Source organism: Tetrao urogallus, assembly GCF_951394365.1.
Source record: "Tetrao urogallus genome assembly, chromosome: 14".
Classification (NCBI taxonomy): domain Eukaryota; kingdom Metazoa; phylum Chordata; class Aves; order Galliformes; family Phasianidae; genus Tetrao; species Tetrao urogallus.
The window spans coordinates 6,704,822-6,728,151 of NC_136827.1; the positions used below are offsets into that span (position 1 = coordinate 6,704,822).

The window sequence follows — 23,330 nt, forward strand, 5'->3', positions numbered from 1 at the left end:
TTATGTCTTTGTACAGTAATCTCTTCTGGGAAATACTGATCATTCATTGCGCATTCCAGACACTGCTGAAACCAATAATGATGATATCTAGGTGATATGCATCCTTTTTTCTCAGCGAAACCTAAGAGTTCTGAAAGTCTCAGAAAGCAGTGAGTGGGTCTCTGCCTGATACCTTCAAACCTAGTGAACAGCAAGGTCGTTCTTCCTTTCCTTCGTTTGCTAGAAGAGGGAAATATGAATTCTAAGTACTTGTAAGCAGATCAGCAACATCATCAAGTTAATAACATGTACACATATTTATCATGTGTATATATATGTACTTTTCAGTTATATGGGACAATGGTTTCTGTGAGGATGGTTGTTCCTCTTCTCATAGAATTGTTAAGGTTGGAAAAGAAATCATATTAAATCATCCACTCCAACCTTCAGCACCACCATGCCAATTACTGCCACATCTCTACATTTCTTGAACACCTCCAGGAACAGTGATTGTACCCATTCCAGGGCAGTCTGTGTATTAGCATTCTTTCTGAGAAGAAATTTTTCCTAATATCCAACTTCTGGGACCTCCTTCAGCCTTATTTTTTTTCATGTTGTCTTTGTGACTGGACCACAGAGTCAACCCCATGCAAAGGCAGGTTTTTCTCCAGAAACCTGGCTGGTGGGATGCTGTGACATGCTGTGCTGCTCCTGCAGGGCCAGCTGCCTGGTGAGCAAAAGGGCAAGCTGGGCAGCAGGTAGTGTGCATCATGTCACCCTTGTTACCTGGGCCCTGCTCTGAGCAGCAGTCTGATAAATGTGCCATCACCTCCTCCCAAGTTGCACAGATGCACATGTCTATGTGCACCAACCTCCCCTGCCCAAATTAAGTTGCTCCACTTCTAAATATTCTAAAAATTCTTGGCTTCAATTCTTGCTGATGTTCAGTAGGCCAACTTTCTTCCCATTGTTTTTTTTTCCCCATGTGAATGTTGATGAGAATGGTGTGTCCTTTCCTCTGACTGTGCTAAAGGCTGGCAACCTTTGTAGCATGCCTCAAGTAATGGAGCTGAAATCTTGGGCAAGTACTTCCTTGTTATGATATGAAAACTAATAATAGCAGAATCAAGTGTATTTTTTGATCTGAGGCTGGAGATGAGACATTCTGCAACTCATTTTCTGCTGTGTTGGTTTTCTGTTCAAGCTGCTGACCTTGAAGCAAGCTTTCTTTACTTCATTGATGCACACCATCCAGTCACAGTTATGAAGTGAAGAGAAATGGATGTATATTTGGCATTTGCACCGACTGTTCTTTCATCTCATCAGTCTTTTTATCTTTTAAACATACATTCCAAGCTATTAAATGTTAGATATAATAAAACAAAATAATGGCTAATAACCCATCTAGCTTGCCTGCAATACAGAGGTATAATAGCTTGTCTGACATTTTTTAGAGCCAATATTTACCTTCATCACTGGCAAGTGCCTCCTGAGGCTCATTATTCATGTAATTCCCATTAAGAGGCAGTAGTAAAACATCCTATTGTCTTACAGCTCTTGTTGTTAAGTACACTATGTTTAGTAATAAATATGTCAGATTGTGCCACACCAGATTATTACTATTTTTTTTTTAAATCTCTGCATTTATAAGTGAATCATATTCATTTATAGACTTCTTTCCATTTACTTCTTAGACTAGCTAGATAAAAGTGCTTTTCTTCAGGTGGGCTTCTTCTTGAATGTATGACCATATACTTATAGCCTTTGGTTCAAAAGGTACGAAAAACAAAAGTAGTCTTACCTTTTTTTAAGTTTTGCTTCGCAATGAACCAGGGCTTATATTTAGAGGAAAAAGAAAAAGTATTGAAATATAAATAACATCAGTTCTAGAACAATATGAAAGGTGTACTTCAAATATCTGAGTTACCTGTTATATAACCTGTTCTGATATATATATGCTTTCACTCTTAAGGCCTGAGGTAATTAACTTGTGTCTCTAATTTTTCTTCTGTGTGTCAGTTCTGTGACAATCCTCAATATAAACATCAAGTTCTAAAAAAGCTCTGATAGTGGCATGAATAAAATGAGGGAGTTTTCCTCTTTCAATCACGTGAAACCTGTATTTGCATGGCATGCTGGGTAAGAGTAGATCTTTAGTCCTACACCTTGGCAAAACAGAAGAAAACTGTAAGCTGCACTTGCTGCAAAGCTCAATACTCTTTGTTTTCTCTTACATTTTCTTTAGTAGTGTTAGAATACTTAAAATTTGTTTGTTCTATGGCTAAAAATACCTGGTAAGGTTTTCAAATGCACCCAATGCTGTAACCAATAAAACCCAATGGTTTTATTCTGCTCTTATCCACTTGAAAGGTTTTTTGTTGTATTTTATTAATGCATGTTTTAGGAGGTCAGTGTCTAGGAGGATTTGTGGGGAGGGGAAGAAACTGTTGACAATCACTATTGAAGCTATAATATCTGAAACTGAATTTGTGGATTACCAGATCTTTTTGTTATTCGTAATCTTTCTTTTCTTTCTCAGTTTGTTTCATTCACTTCCTCAATTTTAAACCTCTTTCCTTGAGAGCTGTAAGGAAAATATCCTTCCATTCACAAACTAAACGATTGGAAGTGGACATTTCCAGCCCAACCTCTGTTAGAAAAGAAGTTAGAGGTATTTACAAATGAATATCTCTATTAAGATTCAGTAACTCAATGACAAGAAAAGGACTCCTCTGCATTCTTAAGTGCTAGTAAGCTCCTGGCTGAAACACAAAGCTTACTGTGGAATTGCCAGAAATACTCTCCTTTTCTAGGGATCTTTAATCTGGCATTTACATATGGGTGTAAGAGAAGTACACTCCAATGCTGAGAGTTCTGGCTGTGCAGTTACCTAAATATTATATTGGTGTATGTAGATCCCTTTCATAATATGCAGTGAATTAAGCTGTTGAAATGAAATGTGTTCTCATTTGTTTTCTGTGTCTTCCTGCATAAGAGACTTGGGGAGAGGATAATCACTAACAAGCTGGTAAAGGCCCTCATGACCCAAGGATCAATTTCGCTTGGTCTAAATTAGCACAGTTCCTTACAAGTGAAGCAAACTAGAGAGGAGATGATGAAAAAGTACAGAAATCAGCAGACTGGTTTACAGTAGGTATTGTCTTCAAAGTAGCTGTCTGTAGCATTTTCTTTTTTTTCTTTTTTCTTTTTTTTTTTTTCTCCAAAGCTTGCTTTAGCTGTCTGGTATAAATGAAGAAACAAAATCTTATCAAGTCCTGAGAGTTTTACATTAACCTGTATGTTATTTTGTTGTATCTGTGAGGCTTAGCTGAGCTTTATTTGTAGTTAAAACTTATGTCACATTGCTGTCTTAGAACTGTTTGATTTAAGATCCCACACTGCTATTTCCTGAGCTGTGCACCATTACCTTTTGGAACTGAACCTCAAGCATCTCCGTGCTTGCCTTAGCCCCTCACTCAGACAGGGATGAAAGGAAGCAGAAGTTGAATTTCTTGAGTGGCTTGGGGCTTTTTGTGTGTGTGTGTGTGTTTTGCTGTAATTTTCCTTTCTCTTTTAAGAAAGACAACATCAAAGAACAAAAACAAAACAAAACAAAGAAAAAAAAAAACCAAAACAAAAAAACCAGAAGCCTGTTGAAAAGGCCCACTGAAACTACTGAAATTGCACTATTTTCATACGAAGAGTAGAAAGGTTCTTATTTGATTACACTTTGTTCAAAGATGTTATTGTTCTTTCTTAAATTCATGGCCTTCCAGCAGGTCCTGACAATTGGCAGATATTTATTTATACCATGATCTCTGATGGCTTATTCTCTTATTCAGAAGGTGCACTGATTTTAGTCAAGATTCATTTTAAATGAACTTTTCTGTTTTTGTAAGCTAGTTTAATTTAAGAGGAAAATAAGGATGTTTGTGTTGTAGCTTCACTGAGTTTTCTTTACGGTTGACCATAAATATGTGTTTTTTTTTTTTTTTCAATTGGAATTTTTCATATTCTTGTCAAAAATTTATTATATGATTGAGTATTACTGTAATGGAGAGCAGTCTTAGAAGCCTATAAATCACTTATTTAAAAGTGTTGTTCTACTGCTGCTGGAAGTAATAGAATAGGAGCTTTGTGCATTTTGCTGTTAGTAGCTATTGTTTAAGTTGAGTGGAGACTCTAGCAGGTAGGGGTTTTTTTTTCCTCTGTGAGGCACTCCAGTCATGTGAGTGGATGATGAATACTTATAAAATGATCACATAGCAAAGGTGGTACATTCTGAGCGGCCGTTTGCAAACTCTTTCTAGACAAATTTATTACCTTAGTCCTAGTTCATGTCTTCGGCTTGTGTAATTTGAGGTTAAGCTATACTTTGTATATGAAAGCACTTGGAAAGATATTCATCAGATCTCTTTGTAGTCAAATGCCCTTGTTCTCACCAGAGTTGACCAAATGTGTCCTTTTTCCCTTGACAGCACACTGAACAAATCATTCCTATTTGCTAGTTTGGTCTGCAGGTTTTTGAGAAAAAATGTCTCTAGTCTTTGGGTGAAATTCATGTAACAGACAGCTGTACTGCAAGCACAGAATCTGCTTGCTGCATCTTCAGATGCCCTGGAGCTGTGCAATCAGACGACTTCAGCAGCCACGTTGTCATCCTGCCTGTTTGGATGCGGCTGTAACCAGAGTGAGCAAGCCTATAGAAACTTGGCATTGGGAGGCTTTTGCCTCTCTTATTGTATTTGGTGTGATTTGTAATCAGATGTAACCTGACAGCTACAGCTTGACGAGCTGACAATGTACTTCACTTGCAAAATTTATGTGCTAAGAATGAAAACTCATTTTTTTTAAGCTGTGTTGTTTCTATGCACAGGAGGACCTTTTTGTTGTTTTTGTTTTGTTTTTCCCTGTGGATCTGCTAGTAAAAGTCTGAGGAGATCTTGAGGTTTTTATAAGTGTGACTGCTATTTTTCAAGCCTCTAAGAAAGTCAGACTTCCCCCAGTCACGCTAATTTATTTGGACATTCAGATACAAAGCACAGGCTGAAAGAAGTTCTCTTGTTATTTGCTCCCTGAAGCATGCGTGCCCCATTTTCTGGCCATTAGGGTGTTTCATAAGCTCTTATTGTTTACCATATTGGTAGAAAATAGAAGGAGATTAAAGAAAAAGAGGGGGGGGGGGGGGGGGGGAAGGGTAGGGAATGGGGGGTGGGTGGGGTGGGAAGTAAAAGATCCCATCAGAAAGTCAAAGATTTTCTTTTCCTTTGTTGAACTTTTGAATAAATGCACGCACACCTAATACACCCATTTCTGCTACTAAGACTGCATGAAATCTGATTGCCTTTAACACTTTGAATGCTTGGACTGCTGAACCAAAGGGTTATCTCTTTGCTGGAGGATGCTTCTGCTGTACATTCTTACACCAAGTGAAGCACTTATTTGCTCAGCCTGTCTTACTCAGCATGATGTAACATCATGCTGTTAAATGTAGTTGTCTGAATTACCACTTGTGATTCTGATACTGTGATCAGCCCCAGGAAGATCAAGCCAGCAGAATGCTTGTCTAAAGAAGTCTTTCTATAGCCTATGGTTAGGTAATACTGCCCTTCACATACAGGGATCCTTCATCTTCATTTCCCCAAGAGCTGGCTTCTGACACAGCATTTTGCATTCTACTAATATTTACAGAAAGTGTGAGGCACTATCAGTTTTCAGATCAAACCGTTCTTGTTCCCTTGCATTCTTGCAGTACCATCAAGGGATGATCCCAGAAGAACTGGAGGATTTTCTCCTCCTGATGTAGTATCACAGAGCACCTCCATTTCAGGATGTCATGCTGGATTGCCTGCTGACTGAACCTCCCCTCTGACAGGGCTCTTCTTCACTCTGTGAGGCTGAAAGGTGCTACGTGCTCTTTACTCAGTCAATTCCTGTTGCATCTAGTCATTTTCACTCATTTTACATAAGTGAAATTCTACCCAAGAATGTTAGAGCATTGACAAAGGAGATGTGAGAGTCCTCATATATACTCTGTATCTAGCATATGAACGTAGGAGGTGGGTGTTTAGTGTCACTTGCCATTTCCCTGCTTCTCCAGAAAATCCTGTGTGGGTTTCCATAGGGATTCAAAGTCCACGTAGTTATCAGTAGGAGGCAAGAAACAAGTATTTGGACTGCACTGTTCTTCAAATTAGAGGAAAGCAGAATAAGGTAACAGAATTTGTGCCTGTGTTAATACAAGCTTTCTTTCCGCTGTGGTGATTTTTTTTTTCGGAAGTGGAAGTCACTACTTAAGATCACTCTAAATATAACTGTGTATACACTTGCACTTATGAGAGCCTTTCCTGCATTGGATCCTTCAGAACTACATCTGCCACTCGTTGTTTCTCTTCCTCTATCTAAAAGCATGAGCCTTGCTGCCAGGAACTTTCCCAAGAAAATTGGAGGGTTGGATACACTGGAATGGCTTTCCCTCTGTTTGTGTTCTGCATTGAATTAATATTTTCTAGCTATGCGTACATTTGTTTAAATGCTATTCCCAGAACTCATTAAATAAGTGAAATAGTGTTATTTTATATAATTTAAGGTCCCGTCCTAACAGTCTTTCTTAGATCTGTATTTCTATGACATCTCTAATTTAAAAAAGAAAAAAAAATCCTAGTTTTTACTCTTCTTCTCTGGTTTATCTGCCATTTTAGCTGTATTTCATAGTGTATTTCATTCTCTTCCTATCCTATATCACGTATCCTATATCACGCTCACTGTACTTAACCTCACCAGTTATTAATCTGCTCTGAGTTATTGTTTCAGTGGATGCACATTGTACAGACTGAGCAATATTTTTTTAATGTCAAATCAGATTTCAGAAACAGTCGTGTTGTTGAAAACACTGAGCAGAAAACTACATCCATAACTGCATTCTTTATCAAATGAAACTATACTTTTCAATGAATAGCAGTTCATAAAGTGACGTGTTGTTAAAAAAAAAAAAAAAAAGTAACTAAAGAAAACCAAAGTAAAACATTTACTTTCATTATTTTTAGCTTTATTATTATAATAGAATTACAGTCTGACATAAAATAAAGAGCTTTTGCTAAACTCTGTAAAGCAATACATGCTTCTGCCATAAACAACCTCTATTAGATTTAGGTTTTATTGCCACATCACTGCACTGAGGTGCAATAAACATTCAATGTCATCTTTTTAAAATTATCCCGGGAGTAAACAAACTGTCCTCTATAAGAGTGTATCATTATTTTCAAGGAAGACTTACTATTATTACATGGTTTAGCAAAGCACTGTAAAAAAGCTACATAGAGAATACCTTGTCTTTGATAAACTCTGCAGTCAAGTTTGTACAGTATAATACTATTGGCATAGACTAACAAACTAAGAGGTGATATAATGCAGTCATTGCATAGCAAAAAGCAGACTAGTTAAGTAATATTCACATCTAATGTGCAAAATGCAGACCAAAAGGTAGCCATGAATTACTAGAAGGATAAAATGTCCTAAATGAACACTCTAGTTAAACGCCAAAAATAACAAGATAAACAAGTACACTGAAGTTAAAGAGCCATAGTTTATTTTTTTCTATACATATATCTACACATGATGTCAGAAGATGAAAACATCCCCCTTTAATAAGCTCCAATCAGATAACTTATCAAGTTTAGACAGGACTAGATGTTAGACAATGAAGCATTATTAAAAAAAAGAAAAAAGAAAAAAGAAAAAACAACTAAATAGAACATATAAAACATTAACTACTTCCTTTTGTAGATAGAGAGCGTCAACCTTCTGACTTGTTGAGGCTTATAAAACGTTGCCTGAAATATGACTGTGAAATTTAATTTTGATTAGCTGTTTCTCTAGAGACTTATGTAGCATTTCTTCAAAATTGACTCAGTACAGTGTGCTGTGGTTTTTTAATTGATCCTTGCCAACACTCACCATTATTCCCGTCTCTTTGAAAAAGATTTATCTGAAATTTTATTTTTAACAATCAGCAATAGTGATACTGACTAGAATTGTTTTTAAGGGAGCACAATACCTGCAAAATGGACATCTTGTATTTAAAGCCCTTACATATTGTTCCTACAAATATATTGCTACAGTAAAAATGAAATAAGTTTACTCAATAAAATCTATTTTCCTGTACATTCTTTTCTGTATGACTTTTTTGTATTTAATGCTACATATATTACATCACTTATTGTAACAGTTGTGTATCGGCAAATATAGCAGTAATATACAGATGAACTTCTGTCTTAGCAAATATTTCACCATTTCTACCTACCAAATATAATCCCATACTTTAGTATTTATGCATGACCTGAGCAGACCAGTCATTAATCTAATAGTAAACATTGGATGACATTGTCAAATTGCAAGTTACTGTACACTTAACCACTTTACAAACGGAATTAAATCCAAGCACTTCCTATCTATTTTTTAGACTTTCCAATGCCAATGATTTTTTTAATCTAGGCTCTAAATATGTTTTATTGAGCGTTTAACAACATATTAAGAGCTAAGAGGTGACGTCTAAACAATGTTTTAAGAACAAAACTTTTAAAAAGTTTTTAAAAAAAAAAACAAAAAGAAAATAAGAAAAATGTACAATCTCATGCTGCATATTTACATATATTATTTAAATACTATATTTTGTCTTTCTGCTATCCATAAATTTCATCCTAAAGCTTTTTTTAATGTATCATTTTATAAAAGAATACATTCAACATATCTAGAGCTTGCAAAATTTGTGTTTTGGTTTGTTTTTTTTTTAAACTCTATAACAGTGATGAGTAAAAGCTATCTGTAAAAGCATCTGGGATTTGTTTGGATTACACAGGAGAAAGAGGGACTTGGGATCTGCACTTGATTGTGCAACTGGTTTGAAACCTAGTCTAGTAACAACTTAATGCTTAGAACAAGACTGCAGTAAGAGAGCAGATTAAAGCATTTTTCACCATTAGATCTTATGTGCTATACAGTGATGAACTGTATCTACAGCGAGTAATTTTTCTTTAACAATCATTTAATATTTTAAGTTAGGTCATTTGGAATATAGAAGGGAAAAAGGAATAGGAAAATAACTTATGGGATCCAGCAAATGGAAAGCTTTAAATCCTTGAAAAGATTATAAACAGTGACTGAAAAAGTGGTGCAGTGTAGTATGTGCAACATGGACATCAAAAAGAATATTTTCCTGCTCCTCACAATCCATTGAATAAAAATATCTTTTTCATGTACATGTACAATATATCTTGGGGACATTCAGTATTAAGCTATCTACAAATGCTTGCCTTTTTTTTTTTTTTTTTTTCCATTACTAGAACTTTCTTTCCCTTTTAAAGAATCAGTTTCCCAAAGTTACATAGCTTATATTGTTCTCTCCCTTGTATATAGGGTTCTTAAATATACAGATATATTTTACTTCTGGTTAAATGAAGAAACCTTTATGATATTCCAAATGGGAATTACTGTATGTGAAAACTGGAAGCAATTCCCAGAGCAAAAGACAAAACAGAGCTAGATGAATAAATGAGGTTATTGATGTGGAGTCGGGGCTTTTAACTGAGGCTCCCGGTTTAAATAGGTAGCCCAATAGACTAAATTAAAGATTCCAAAAAGCAGTGGGAAAGCTATTCTTGATAGTCGATCAATTTTGCTGACGCTGTTAAAAGTTTTCTTGGGTTCTGCAGGCTTTGTTTCTGGCTTAACTTCTTTGGGCTCTATCGTTGCACTTTTAGCAATGGTTGCCAGCCCAGGGTCCCTTGCAATATTAGGGGTGTAGCTTGTAGCTGCAGCTGTGTACGTGTTATTTTTCTTAATGAGAGGATCCTTCACCTTCTTTGGCTAAAGAAAGAAGAAAATATTTTATTCCTATTGGCTTCTCAATAGATAACATACTAAAAAAAGCACAATCAAATTTTGCTGTAAGTTAACTTTATTTCACAAGTTGTGACAACCCGTAAGTAAGAAGGTAATGCTGGGGTACACGACTCATGCAAAATACTTAGATGAAGACAGGGGCAGAATCACTCATCTAGATTATTTGTATCACTTAAACTGAAGTATATGATGGATAGTGAAGACTTACCCTGGTAGCTAGGCTCACTGTTAGACAAAATTATCTTTAATGGTAACGAGCAGTGATGAACCATTCATAACTCAACGTTCCCTTAATCAACTCTGCTACTTGACCAGCATAAAAACCTTAGAAGATACTGAATTTCTTAATGTAATTTTCCAATATTAAGACAAACAGTGTTTATATGATTCATTCCAACACAATTCTTACATAAAAAATATACAATAAAAATATGTAACCATGACACAAAGAAGTGTATTATTTGGAAACACACCAAACCAGTCATTTTTATACTAAGGATATACACCAGAAGCATATGAATTAAAAAGAGAAATTTTCAGTTCCTACTTGAATGTTGCAATTGGATTGTAATGGCTGAAATTACATTCTGAAGAAAGGGTCTTAAGCAGCCACATGATTTTTGCAGCCACTCATGTTGTAAAGCAGGTCTATACTGAATGTTTTTCAGTGGGAGGTGTAAAGAAAAACTACTTATCAGGAAACAAAAAGAGATAACAATGCCAACAGCTTGGAAAATCATTAGGATTCCATCATAGTATTTGCTGAGGGGGGAAGAAAAGGGAATGTTGACCATGTTGTCCTCTAGAAGGAAGATGATAATACAGATCAAGAAAAAATAGTAGGAGTGGCTTTATTGCATCATTTCACAGAATAACAAATAGAACTATCTGTTAGCAAGATGCACCTGTCCCAGAGAGGAAGTACTTTTTAAGATAGTTACAGTGCTATTTGTCATAGATTGACTATAGTTTAATAGCTAAATGGGCAAGGCCCTGGGGAGGCAGGAGGGCTTTAGTTTATAAGTAAAAAATTAAGGAGGTGAACACAAAGGTTCCTGAAGGACACCTGAGAACGTGCAGGAAAGCTGCAAAAGCATGAGGGCATGTGGGAAGAAGCGTGTTAAAGCATGACACTGAGCCCCAATCAGGAAGGAAACATGTATTGATGAAATGTTAAATTGGTTCCTTCATAGGAAAGGGATTCGGATAGTGCCTGTGGTGCAGATGCTCTTTGTTTCAAGACAATAATATTCACCGTAGCTTGAGGCTCAGGAAAAGCTTCAAAACATCTTAGAATTTCTATCTCTGCTGAGTAAGACAAACAACTGGAAAAAAAAATACTCAGAAAAGAAAAAAGATGAAGTCAGAAGGCTTTTTGGTTGCCTGTCTTTTCTCTCCTCCTGAGCAGGAGGGCTGCTGATGTGCTTGGTATGAAGCCTGTACTGTTTCCCCATCGGCAAGACGTGCTAATGAGCAGCTCTAAATCCAGCAGGTCGAAGAACCAGATTGCAGAAGTGTCAGGGGACACTCAGCCTACAGATACAAATTTCATGAGGAATCTGATCCACAGGAAGCCCTGACACCAATCAGGGGCCTGACACTTTATGTCAAATTTGAATTAATGAAATCATAACAGCCAACAGGAGCCCTAAACTTTATTAATCTGTGATGCTTTGTTCGCTGTTAGCTTGCTTTGCTTGCTTTCATGTCTGCAGATAACACGCTTTACTGGGTAGTGGCATATCTTTGTTGCCCTAAAACGAAGGCAAGAATGAAGACCCTTACCTGCTAGTGAATGTAAAATCGTACATCCTCCAATGTTTCAGACAGCATTTGAATATTGTGCTTTTACTGCTCTGGTTTGTCTTTTTTTTCTTTTTTCTTTTTTTTCTTATTTGGTATGAAAATTTAATTTTCTTTGAAATAAATAGCTGGTTATAGTTACTTATGTTAGTAGGTAGACAGTATTAAAATAGGAATAATTAATATTTAATATTTTCTATTAAAATAACTTGTTCTTTAAAAAATAGCTGTAACGTGGATAAAAGCACAGAGAAACAGAAAAGAATGACTTTCAATGGAGGTATTATCAGTAACTGAAAATATTGACCAGCAGTAACACCACTCAAATCGGTAAGTTAATTGCTTCATTTTGTTCTACGATGCTTTTATGGTTGGTTGTCACTGTGTAAATGTTCAGAGTTTATTTCTATTTTATCACTGAATGACTTGCACAACAAAAATAGAAAAAACAGTACAACAAAGAATATTTATATATCCTATCTGTACATTCCTGAGTTAAACACATATATTCGCATACCAATGAGTAACATCTGCTTCTCCAAATATTTATTCTGCTGATTCTCTAATCTGTGAATGTTCATAAGCAATTAGGCGATAAGCAATTAGGCAAGTTAAAAGTCTCTTTCAAGATCTCATAAAAAATAACCAAAATGAGCTTCCTCACAAAAGGAGCTCACATGATATTTCATAGGAAATAGGAAACTCATTCCCTGTACATCTGCAACAATTTGTTGATGCATATGTGACTTACAGACGTTCTGATCCCTACAAGGAGACAAATTGATGTCCTCCTTTGCCCTGAGGGAGATGTGGATCAGGGTTACTGACTCCTGAAACAACCTAATTTCATATATAGGATAAGAATTAAAAATAACAATATTTCTATTTTTAAAAAACAGGGAAATGATAGTAGGCAAAGGCAAGAAAAAGCCCTGCGTTGATTGATTGATTGATCATTATCATTGGCAATCCTCTTTAAGTTGAGGAGCAATGTACTCTGGAAGCTCAAATACAGCAGCCACAAGATTTTCCTCCACATATATACTAAGGCATGGACACTTTATCTTGCTCCAGCCCTACAGAGTGAATTGGCTTCCCTCAAAAAAACAAACAATCAAACAAATTATATTAAAAAAACAGCTATTAAAAATATATGGAGATAGTGTGTGACAAAATGTGAATTGTAGGAGTAGATATTAAGTGGCGTTACCTTTTCAGGAACAACACTTTTGCCATCCCATGCGTAACCTCTCTTTGTGAAGTAATTCACTGTTGCAAATTCGATGAGTGCAGAAAACACAAAGGCATAGCACACAGCTATAAACCAATCCATGGCAGTGGCATAAGCCACCTTAGGGAGTGAATTCCTCGCACTGATACTCAGCGTGGTCATTGTTAGGACAGTTGTCACTCCTGCAAAACAAACAGGTTTTGTCCTCGTATCAGCAGTTTTATTTTGCACTTCAATTCTCAACTACTATGATAGCTAGGAAACCCTCATCTGCACTCATCATTCTTACGGACCTCTCCACTTAAATTCAGTTGCTATCTCAGGATATCAGGTTTCCAATTCTGTAGAAGTTGTGGGATCTTTGAAACATCAGTTTTATACGTTTTTTTCAAGTTGTTTTAGTACAATAGTAATTTTTAAATGGGGATGTAAATTATTTTTTAAGTTTTGGACTGGATAATACTTAAAGCTTCATGGAGCATAAGGTATCATCATTGCTCTTCCTTACCCAAACTGTAAATTGCCCTAAAAATACATCGACTCACATGTGTACTTCTCCTGGTAGTTTTAATATATTTAAACATAAAACTTAAAAGCTTATTGGTTTTGTGTTTCTTAGCCTGATTATTGTTAATACTAAAATTGTTTATGAAGTATATGTTCCTTCCTAGATAAATTCTCTAAGCTTTATGTAGCATTAAATTTATTTAAATTCATACTATTGCAGATATTCCCTGATGCTCCAAAAATAGCACAGAATTTACTTAAGAACAATAAGGATGTTATCTGCATCTGCGATATCAGAGCTCCCATAGCTGATGACACTTGAGCTCCCCGTGGAGCTTTCACTGGCGGTGGTAGGGCTGTACTGAACTCACTCTGCAAAATCTGCAAGCATAGGCTGGACATTTACATCAAATCATGTGTCCACAAGTTACCTTGACAATTGCAGTATCCTGTATTGAATGTTTTTTGCAAGTTTGCTGCACTGAGTGTTAGTGAGAATGTGCAGTGGTCTAAAATAGGCCAAATAATGAACAGTGTATTTACATACTAGTGTAAAGAGCTTGAAATTCTAGTGCCTAGTGAAGAAGCAATTTCCCATCCCTGAGAGACAACCTAATCTCGTATCTGACTCAGTATTAGCAAGCTTATGTTTCTCTTGTGCAAAGCAGGATTTATAATTTATATTATCTGTGATAGTAAGTGGGCTAAAAGATGTAAGATGTACTTTTGTATGCATTTGTTCATGCGAGATATCCTGAGATGTTTTTTTACTGCCATTAGGAAGTGGAAAAATCACCTATCTTGATACGTAATGATGGAGTAAACACAACACTGTTTACTAAATAACTGTCTTCTAAAAGGAGAACTTGCAAAAGTACATGGGTTCTTGAGCTCTCAAGATAGCAGCTAGAGATCATGGAGTATTATGTATTATTCATTGTAAGACTAGGAAATGTTGTCCTCTATCTAGGGACAATGAAGTATGGCACTGCAAAATGCTGACCTGACATTTCCTTTTAAATGGCATGTGCAAAGAGAGATAAAATAGATACAACTTCAGTAGTTTTGAGTACACAGGCTCATAAAAGTCCCAGATCAATTCTCAGTGCAGTTGGTGATAAAACTTCTGAAGTAATTTTAGACATTAATTGAAATCACATTATGTAAATAAAATGTAATTATCTTGTGCTTTAACCGTTCTTCTGTAAATGCACATCCATATATCTACAAAAAGTCTTTACTTGGTTCATGAGGTCTAAGGTTATGCAAGCTGTGAATTATTTCCAGAGCCTTTGGGAAGCGAAAGTATATCTATGAAATGTGCCTGAGAAAGGTCAATAAAAACAGCTTTTGATCAAGAAGAGTTTCAGTGTCTGCATGTTTCTCAACATCAGGCCTTGTAACTCTCTCCAGCTGCGTCACTGGGAAAATTCCCTCATGCAGAGCAGGAGGGCCCATGGCATCCTTCTGCCCTAAGACAGTCAGCTTGGCTTTGTGCTCTTCTGCATCCTCCCGTCAAATGTGCTCAGGTGTCCCATCCATCCATCACAAAAAAGACTAAGTCACATCATAGAAATATCAGGTTCTATTTTCCTTTAAAGGTACGTTACTTCTTTTTTTTTCTTCTTTTTTTTCACAAAGTACTTGCCTTGGATTCTTCAGAGATTATGCTAGTTGTTTGTTTCTAATTTTAAAGTAAGTGTTTGCCAGCAGTGGTTAAAGCACTGGGGACGAACTGTATAAAGTTAGAGTCCTTCAGATTCCCTTGTTACTGCGTTCATTGAGTGCATCTATTCACTGCTGTAAGCACAATAAATCATCGCTGATTTTAACAGGAGATGTTTAGTAGCATCCTACTAAGGGGATTTTTTAGCTAAAGATGTTCAAAGAGGCTGAGGGTGTCAAGGACATCAAGTGACAAATACCATTAATTAAAACTTTCTGACAGTCCCCACCATGGATATCATGGATGTCACATGTCATCATCAGAAATGTTTCATTCATATACATACTGTTTTGGAAAAGTAGGACTGGAATAGATTGTTCAAGATATTTTCAGGTCCAATTTTACTCTTAATTTAAAAGGTTTGGAACTTGTATAGTTTTCTGGTGCATCTTCACAACGAAACATTATCTCTTGAGCCTGTACTAGTGCAGCAGACATGCTCTTCTCCAATATTACTCTGCACATATCACTTTTACCGTAAAAATTTTTACATTTGCTTGGCGTGTCATTGCCAAGGAGTTTATAAGTCTTTCTTACCAAATACAGTTCTTGCTGGAACAGATTCTCTGTTGAGCCAGAAGGACACCTGTGACAGTATCACTGTCATGATGCATGGCAGATAAGTCTGAATGACAAAGTAACCAATCTTTCTCTTCAAGTGAAAATGTGTAGTCATAACAACATATTCCCCTAAAAATAAATTAAAATAAAATTAAAAAAAAAAACAAAAAACAAAAAACTGTAAAGATTTTATAAATACAAAAATCTGGAGACTTTAAATGAAGTCACTTTTCATTATATGTACAACTCTGATTAAGCAAAAAAAAACCAACCTCAAATTATACTGGGTCAGTTCCGAAGAAAACATTTAAAGCAAATTCTGAAGTTCCACTAATAATAACAGAATTAGACAGTTCTAGGAAACACTAATTACATTTGCATCTTTTCATCTCCAGTGAGTAGTGAATGAACGTCTGCATTAATTGGAGGCTGTTTAGGCCTCTTGTGAAAGATTTCATTCCATTAGAAGCTGGAAAACTGCTGTAATATGCACATGGAAACACCATCCAAAGACGAAGTGATGACAGCAAGTCAGAAATGTTTCAAGCTTAAACTGTAATTTTTGATGTGGTTATGTTTCTATTATCAATATGTGTGCTTTATCTACTCTGAATATTAAGCACCCCTACCCTACTAAATTCAGTACCTTACTAAATTAATATTTTCTTGCCTAGTAAATGGCCGATGCAGGAATAGTATAGAATATTTTCATTACTGTTAGCGTTTAGTGCTAGAAAAACATATGATTTGTGTATTCCAGTTACATACAAAAGGCATTGTTAGCATTTATATAACTCTACAATTCTTTCTTTCCAGACGGTAGCAAATAATGCCTTATTTTCGGACTATTATTTACAACATCATTGAAAACATATTTTGAAGAACAGTATATTCCTAAAAGATTGGAAAACCTATAGCTATGACATTTCGTTCAGTGTAGATTGATTCTTTATACAATGGATGTTATCTTAGCAATGAAACAGGTGGAAATATAACTGGATGAAAACCTCTGTCTAGATTAGAGATGACGTGAAATCACCATTATTCTCTTTTAAAATACAGGCATTTGAAAAGAGACTGTTGCTCCTGAACAGTAATAGCTTAAATTGGATTGAAAAACTATGTCTAGACATTGACTGCTTATACACTGAGCATGTTAAATGCACTTTTCTTTAAAAGAAAGTCTGGAAGGACATTCATTTGAGCAATTGCTCAATGTATAATCCTGAGGAAATCTTATAGATAGGATGTGGCAATACTCCTGATCTGTTTCAATATAAAATATAAGTCAGTAGCAAATGGGCAAAAGAGAATCAATTAAAAATTAAAGGTAAAGCAAAGGCTATACAAGGAAAAAATTCTATCAAAAAAATAGAACTTTCAGAGCAACATGGTGGTTGTTGATGTGCTTTTTACCCATTGTTCTTTAATTTTCACCGAAACAACCCACAGCAATGATCGTAATCTTAGGAAGAATGCCAATCCTAGCTAGAAAAAACAGTAATTTAATTTTATCGCTATAGCTATTTTAATGCAGTCTCATATAGAATGCTTACAATGGTTTTCCAGAATTAATTCAGCAACCATAGAAGGCAAGCTAAGAATACAGAGTGAACACATTGCTCTGCTCTAAAACTTTATTTAGCTGCTTAAATTATGAACGTATTTTTAACCTCTAGAAATGAGAACGGGATTCAAAGCATGAAGGCAATTAAAAACTCCAGGATTACTCCCATCAGTTCAGTGCTACAACAGGTCTGAGTTAGAAGGCAGATAATGCCACAAGAAGTGCATGAAGCAAAGCACGGGGCTAGAATAATGCCTACAATTCAGTTAGAAATCAAAGATGTTTCTTTAGGTCCTCAAAATGCGAATGGACTTGAATCATTCAAATCAATCAGTCAAAATATTGTAGATCATTTAATGAGACTTATTTAAATAACTACAGGACATATAATTTACACATATTATACAATATGAAACCTTTGAAAGTGGCCACACAACTCCTGCGTTTACATTAACCCAATGTTCTGAACCATGTTCACATTTCAGTCTTTCCAGTGCTCTGAAACAGTTTGTGTCTGTGCTCAGCACTTTTGCTGCAGTATTTAAGCAGCCCTTAATTCTATGATGTTTCACAATTAAGAGTCAATGTTCAGATATTGTAAATTAACCTGTGTCCTTATAATGAAATGGCTGATATTCAGTAAAGTCAGATCAGACCTATTTATGTTCTTTAAGCTATTTTTAATAAACCCAGTTAATCAGCTGGGCACCTAAACTTACTGTGCATCACATTAATTTTAATGACATGCAGACATGAGGTTCGATGAGGGAAATGAGTTTACTGTAATAATACTTATCCTATCACTGTGGGTAGAAATGAGGCTTTCCTTGACATTAGTTTAAAGCAAAATATCTCTCTTCTTATGCTGTGTAACCCAAGAGAAATTAGCCCCTCTTAAGAAGTATTCTCTCAGCAGGTTTTTAGAACAAGAGGAAAAGAATATATCAATTAGTGAGTACAAACCCTGCTGTTTCTCTATGCAAAACAATGTTTTCAAGGTGGCAAAATAATTCTGTGCAAATGGGGAATTTTCCCAAGCCCTTTATGCATCTGTTCAAGCACTTGCAAATAATGTGATTTTAAAGTCCATCTGAATAGGACTTGATAGTTGAAGAGTGACAGAAACTGCACATGCAACTTAAAAATGATTGGCTCCCTGCTTAAGCAAAATGGCAGCAACAGTACTAGTTTGCTTACTGAATGCTATATTTAAGCTTGCGGAACCTGCACGTGTAAGGAAACAGAATAGATTCTTCCATTGGTGGCATGAGTGAATAAGTAGACTGAAAAAAACAGGGTTTTTTTGTTTTGTTTTGTTTTTTTTAATAGTAGAAATTGCAGATCTCTTTTCATTAAAAAATCAGGATTTTGTTCTAGATCCAGAAATGAGCATAGCAGATGGACCACTATCAAGGGAAAAAAAAAAACAAAACAAAATAGCAGTTTCATCAAATCATTTATACTTTCAATAATACCTACCTAAGGTTCTGCCGAAATTCTTGGAAAATATGTGTCTAGAATTCCAGACAATTATCAATATCTTAAAATCACTGAAGTGTTTGAAATTTCCCTTAATGAACCATAGAATCAGTTGTGTGAGAGCATCGTTTTCTCGCCTAACAGAGATGCTGAGAATTCTTAGTGAAGACTGACTTCAGCTCCTTTTGTCTTTTTGTCACATGAGTCAACCTCCATAAATCTGGAAATGGAGGGATTTCAGAGTTTTCATTACATACAGAGTGTCTTAAAACAGATGATGAGAGGATAAAGATGTGCTGGAGGATTGTGGTGAGATAGCTGCCCAGCTGTCTTAGTGGGGCAGAAGTTGACTTCTGATCCCCACCACTACTTTGGTGAAAACAAATGTCAAGAAGTACTTTTAAGACACTGACTTTTCAAACAAGTTTCTTCCGACACTTTTCTTAGTTGGTATTAACTAAAGAGAGTTGCAAATTTGGTACTAAGATTATTTATGGGCTTATTTTTAGCTTTTATCCATTGTATTCTTTATAAACCTGTTCTGCATCTAGACAATAGAATTTTATTTAGGCAAGTATTAATTATACTGCTTTTAGGATGGGAGTGGTAAAGAGTTCTATCAGGCGCAAAAATGAGACAGAATTCAATCCTGTGAAATATTATGGGCAGAAGAAATATAGTCTAGTTTTTTATTGAAGATGTAACACAAGTTTTTACATTTCTTAGGTTTGCCTTCAGTTCTGTTTAAAGATTTATTATCTGTCTTCAGAATTTACATGGTGCTTCTCGCAGTACTGAACTATATCTGGTATTGTACATTCCCAAGCTCATGAGTCTCTTCTAACTGTATTGCTGCCATGGTAATGCATCTGGTAAGCAGAGAATTGGTGGTGAATGCAAAAGGACCATGAAGGTGCCGAGGTCTGAGCGAATAGCTTCAGAACAGGAAGAACAAAGGGCTCAGGATCCGTACAGTCCCTCACAAATTAGGCTGCCTGTTCAGGAAGGGGCAGGTGGGGTGAATTAATGGCTCCACAGACATCAACAGGAACATTTCTGGATGTGCCTCGCCCAAAAGTTCTCTCTCCTTTTATTTGCCTGATGGGCAAATCGTTGCTCAATAATGGAAGTAACAAGTCTATGGAAGCAGTTCTGTTGATATTGTTCTTATGCAAAGTCCTTATTTCTGCCATTCCACTTTTAAAATTACATGTACTGAACAGAAGCTTCCAAGCAGTAACTTGAAAATTGGAGCACTGGAAATATATTATGCTTATAAGATAAATTTTATATCTTAGGTGGACTTACAAATAAATACTGACAAGCTAAATAACAAATAAATTAGACACTGATTAGGGTTAATATTACATTAATTCATTTTCTCTTAACTGTCTGCTTACTTTACGAATGACTCATTAGAAAGTTAAGTTTAGGCAGGCGTGCTTTTCTTGAGCTCTGACACAACTGCATGGGCTCTCAAAGCCATAGTTACTTGTAATGGAGTTCTTTTCTCTGGTCCATTGAACATGCAAGCCAGACAAGGCTGTGAGGTCTTGTTCATCCTCAATGCTCAGCTTATGACTGTGTTTAGATCTTTGTGCCCTTCCAAAGTAATTAAAATAAAATCGCAAGGATTATATTTTGAAATGGAAATGGCAAAGTGGAAAAAAAAAAATTAGCCAGCTTCAGAGGTATAGATATATAGCATGAAAACGTGCGTTATTTTTTTCTACCACACTTCTAGTAGTTTTAGATTTAAAGCTGGTGGCACAAGCTAAGATACACAAATCCTATGTTTGGATGTTCCAAATGTTTCTTCTTAATTCAGTGAATTTTTTTTCACCCTCTAAATACCTTCATGAGAAAGTACGTGCTTACTTTCAGCATCTTATTCCACTGTCTCCAGAACATGGTTTTTGAGGACTTACATTCTGATGCTCTTATATATAGTAAGCAGACAATATGATAAAGATATGAGGAACTTTCTGGTTAGATATATATATATATTTCTGGAAGATATGAGCACTTTCTGATTAGATTCGCCACTCTAGGAAGCTTTGCAACTGTTGAAATATTTTAACAACCAATTAAAGTAAGAAATAATCCCAGGATATGTTATCTTTTCAGAGCTGTGTTTCCCTAACCTAAAAGCCATATATTGCAATTTCTCTCTCTCTTTCATCTGTTGTTTTTTGAATTTTTCTTTTTTTGCTCTAAATTCTGCTTTGATGTTATAGATCTTCCATTAAAGCAAAACCACAACCCTTCCCAGCAAACCTTTTTCACAGACCTGTGCTGGACTGAACGATTCCAGAGTCCACAGTTTGTCCAAGCAGATCATATTGGTTCAGTCGAGAGCCATCTTCAGCCACCACCACTGACCTTGCTGGTTCTCGTGTCCATTCGTACACAACCTCTGCTCTGGTATAAGCATCTAATTTAAAACAAATACAGCACATTTCAGCCATTCACCTTCTGTTGCCATATGACTTAAACAGACCATTGTTTTGAGCAGTAGATTGAACGTTAACTTCTCTTTCACCGCCTACAGAAAACACAGTTGCTTACTGCAACATTTTGTCTATGGCAAGTATTATGCCTGTTGTGATGATCAGATAAATAGATGCTGTCAGGCAAGTTTAAGGTTCATCCTCAGTGGTACGAAGGACTTTATCTTTCTTACATTGTTCCTAACTGTATGAAATCTAAATAATCATTAAGGAGAGTTAGGCATGGAATTTCAGGGGCACTGAAAAACTCAAGTTCTTTTTGTAATTTTTATCAACTATCGAGAAAGATAAGCCTCAGTATTTTCAGTTTGTGGTGGTGTGGTGTTGCTTGAGCCACTGTAATAAACTAAGTCCACCTCAGAGTAGTTTCACAGACCTCTTTCTTAGCCTGACCAGAGCTCTCCACTTTGGCATCACCCTCTTACACTGCCTTTGCTCTATAACAGGCATAACAGATATTTCTGAGGCTGGATTTTTGGAATCTCCAATCTCAATTCATCAAGCATGTTACATAGATATTTAGTAGCATCCTACATATGCCATCCAGATGTTATGTGCTATTTTTAGTTTATTATTTATATTGTTTCAGGAATTAAACTATATACTGTTTTTTACCTCAGTCTTGCAATACTGTTCTGTCATTTTTTGTAGTCTGCGGTCTGACAGCTCTCGCTTTGAGCAGTTGGGGTGGGAGTTAGCTGTCTACATAGAGGCACTGAGTGTCGTTCTTGACACCTAGGAGTATCCAAGACATGTATGGGACTGAATGTGTGATTAGAACCTACGTAAAGCTTGCTCCCACCAGAGGCAGCTGAAAGCCAGATGGGACATCTTAGGGCATCTAAAATGCCACTATAAATGTATATTTAAATGACTGACTGACTCCTACCTCCTAGATGAGATTTTCCCCGTACATTTCAGACCTAGTAAGCAGGAAAGGGAAAGGAGGAATCTGATTCACTTGACCTCATTTGTGAGTTAATAATTTTATCTTATCAGTGTAAGAGATAACAGTAATTGAAGAGGTGGTTTTAGATGGAGCATACTGGTAAATTAATTGCATGGCATTTGATCCTGCATTACTGAAGTGCAAGGTTGCTTTTGCCCTCAGACTTCATATTCCCCAAGCACTGTAACATATGCATAGTTCTTTTGGAAGCAACTGTAAATGCAAATGTACTTATTTATAATTCTGACCTTAAAAATAATGGCCACAGTAATTACAAGGGTTTGTCTGCTATTTTAGCCAAATAAAGAAAAGGGGACTGAATCAGCTTAGAAACATTTTACTTGTTCTGGAGCACGCATGTAGTCCGTGAGAGGGGGCTGATTTCTTGAACTGCTGAGGACCACTGAGTGAGAACTCAAAGGGAAGGCAGTACACTCACCAGGGCTGGAAATGGGCCCTATCCTGCCCAGTGGCTGCCATCCAGCCATGTTCGGTTCACCATTTTCACCACGGATGGTGTGTTCCCCCTCCTATCTTCAGGATCCAGTTGACATATTGCATAAGTAGCAGCATATTCTTTTTTTCCTTTCATTATTGCTTTGCAGAGTTGCCTTCGTTTTATACTGACAATCAGATTTTTGTGGAAAGAATTGAGAACAATCAGATTTTTGTGGAAAGAGTTGAGGACAGCAGCTGCCTTTCTGATTTTGTTACGCCAACATATGGCTTTTTGTTGTTCCAGAAGCCTCTTTAGCATTTGTCACATTGAATTTACATTGGAATAACCTCTAGCTTAAGCTGCTATTTTGGCAAATCATTTTAGCCTTGGAGCTGGGTCAAGCATTTACTGGCCTCTACAGTACAGGCAGAGTCCATGGGAGATGTGGCACTCCTTCACTATTAGGCTTCTCTGAATCCAGTTCCAACAAGAGATGGGTAACAGTGGAGGACATGGAAAAACTCTTATCCAATTTAATTCAAAACAAATACTGCTGGGCTGAGCAAACACTACCTTGGGGAGCTACTAAGTCTAGTATTGCAATTTGCACATAAAAAGTGGCTTTCATTACAATTAAAGGTCTTTTTCAGTAAATTCTTCAGTCCATTAAGATTAATTT

At 36.2% G+C, this 23,330-nt stretch overlaps 1 protein-coding gene across 1 annotated transcript in view; it reads right to left on the reverse strand.

The window, feature by feature from the left end:
• Nucleotides 1-9,534: 9,534 nt before the first annotated feature.
• The window catches only part of GABRA1 (gamma-aminobutyric acid type A receptor subunit alpha1), a gene marked incomplete at both ends in the record, with an annotated part of 39,391 nt that continues 25,595 nt past the window's right edge, over nt 9,535-23,330 (reverse strand). The window contains 4 exons of the mRNA XM_079542151.1: nt 9,535-9,843; nt 12,893-13,095; nt 15,684-15,836; nt 21,044-21,187. Coding sequence (XP_079398277.1) covers nt 9,535-9,843; nt 12,893-13,095; nt 15,684-15,836; nt 21,044-21,187 — 809 coding nt within the window. The remainder of the gene's footprint in view (nt 9,844-12,892; nt 13,096-15,683; nt 15,837-21,043; nt 21,188-23,330) is intronic.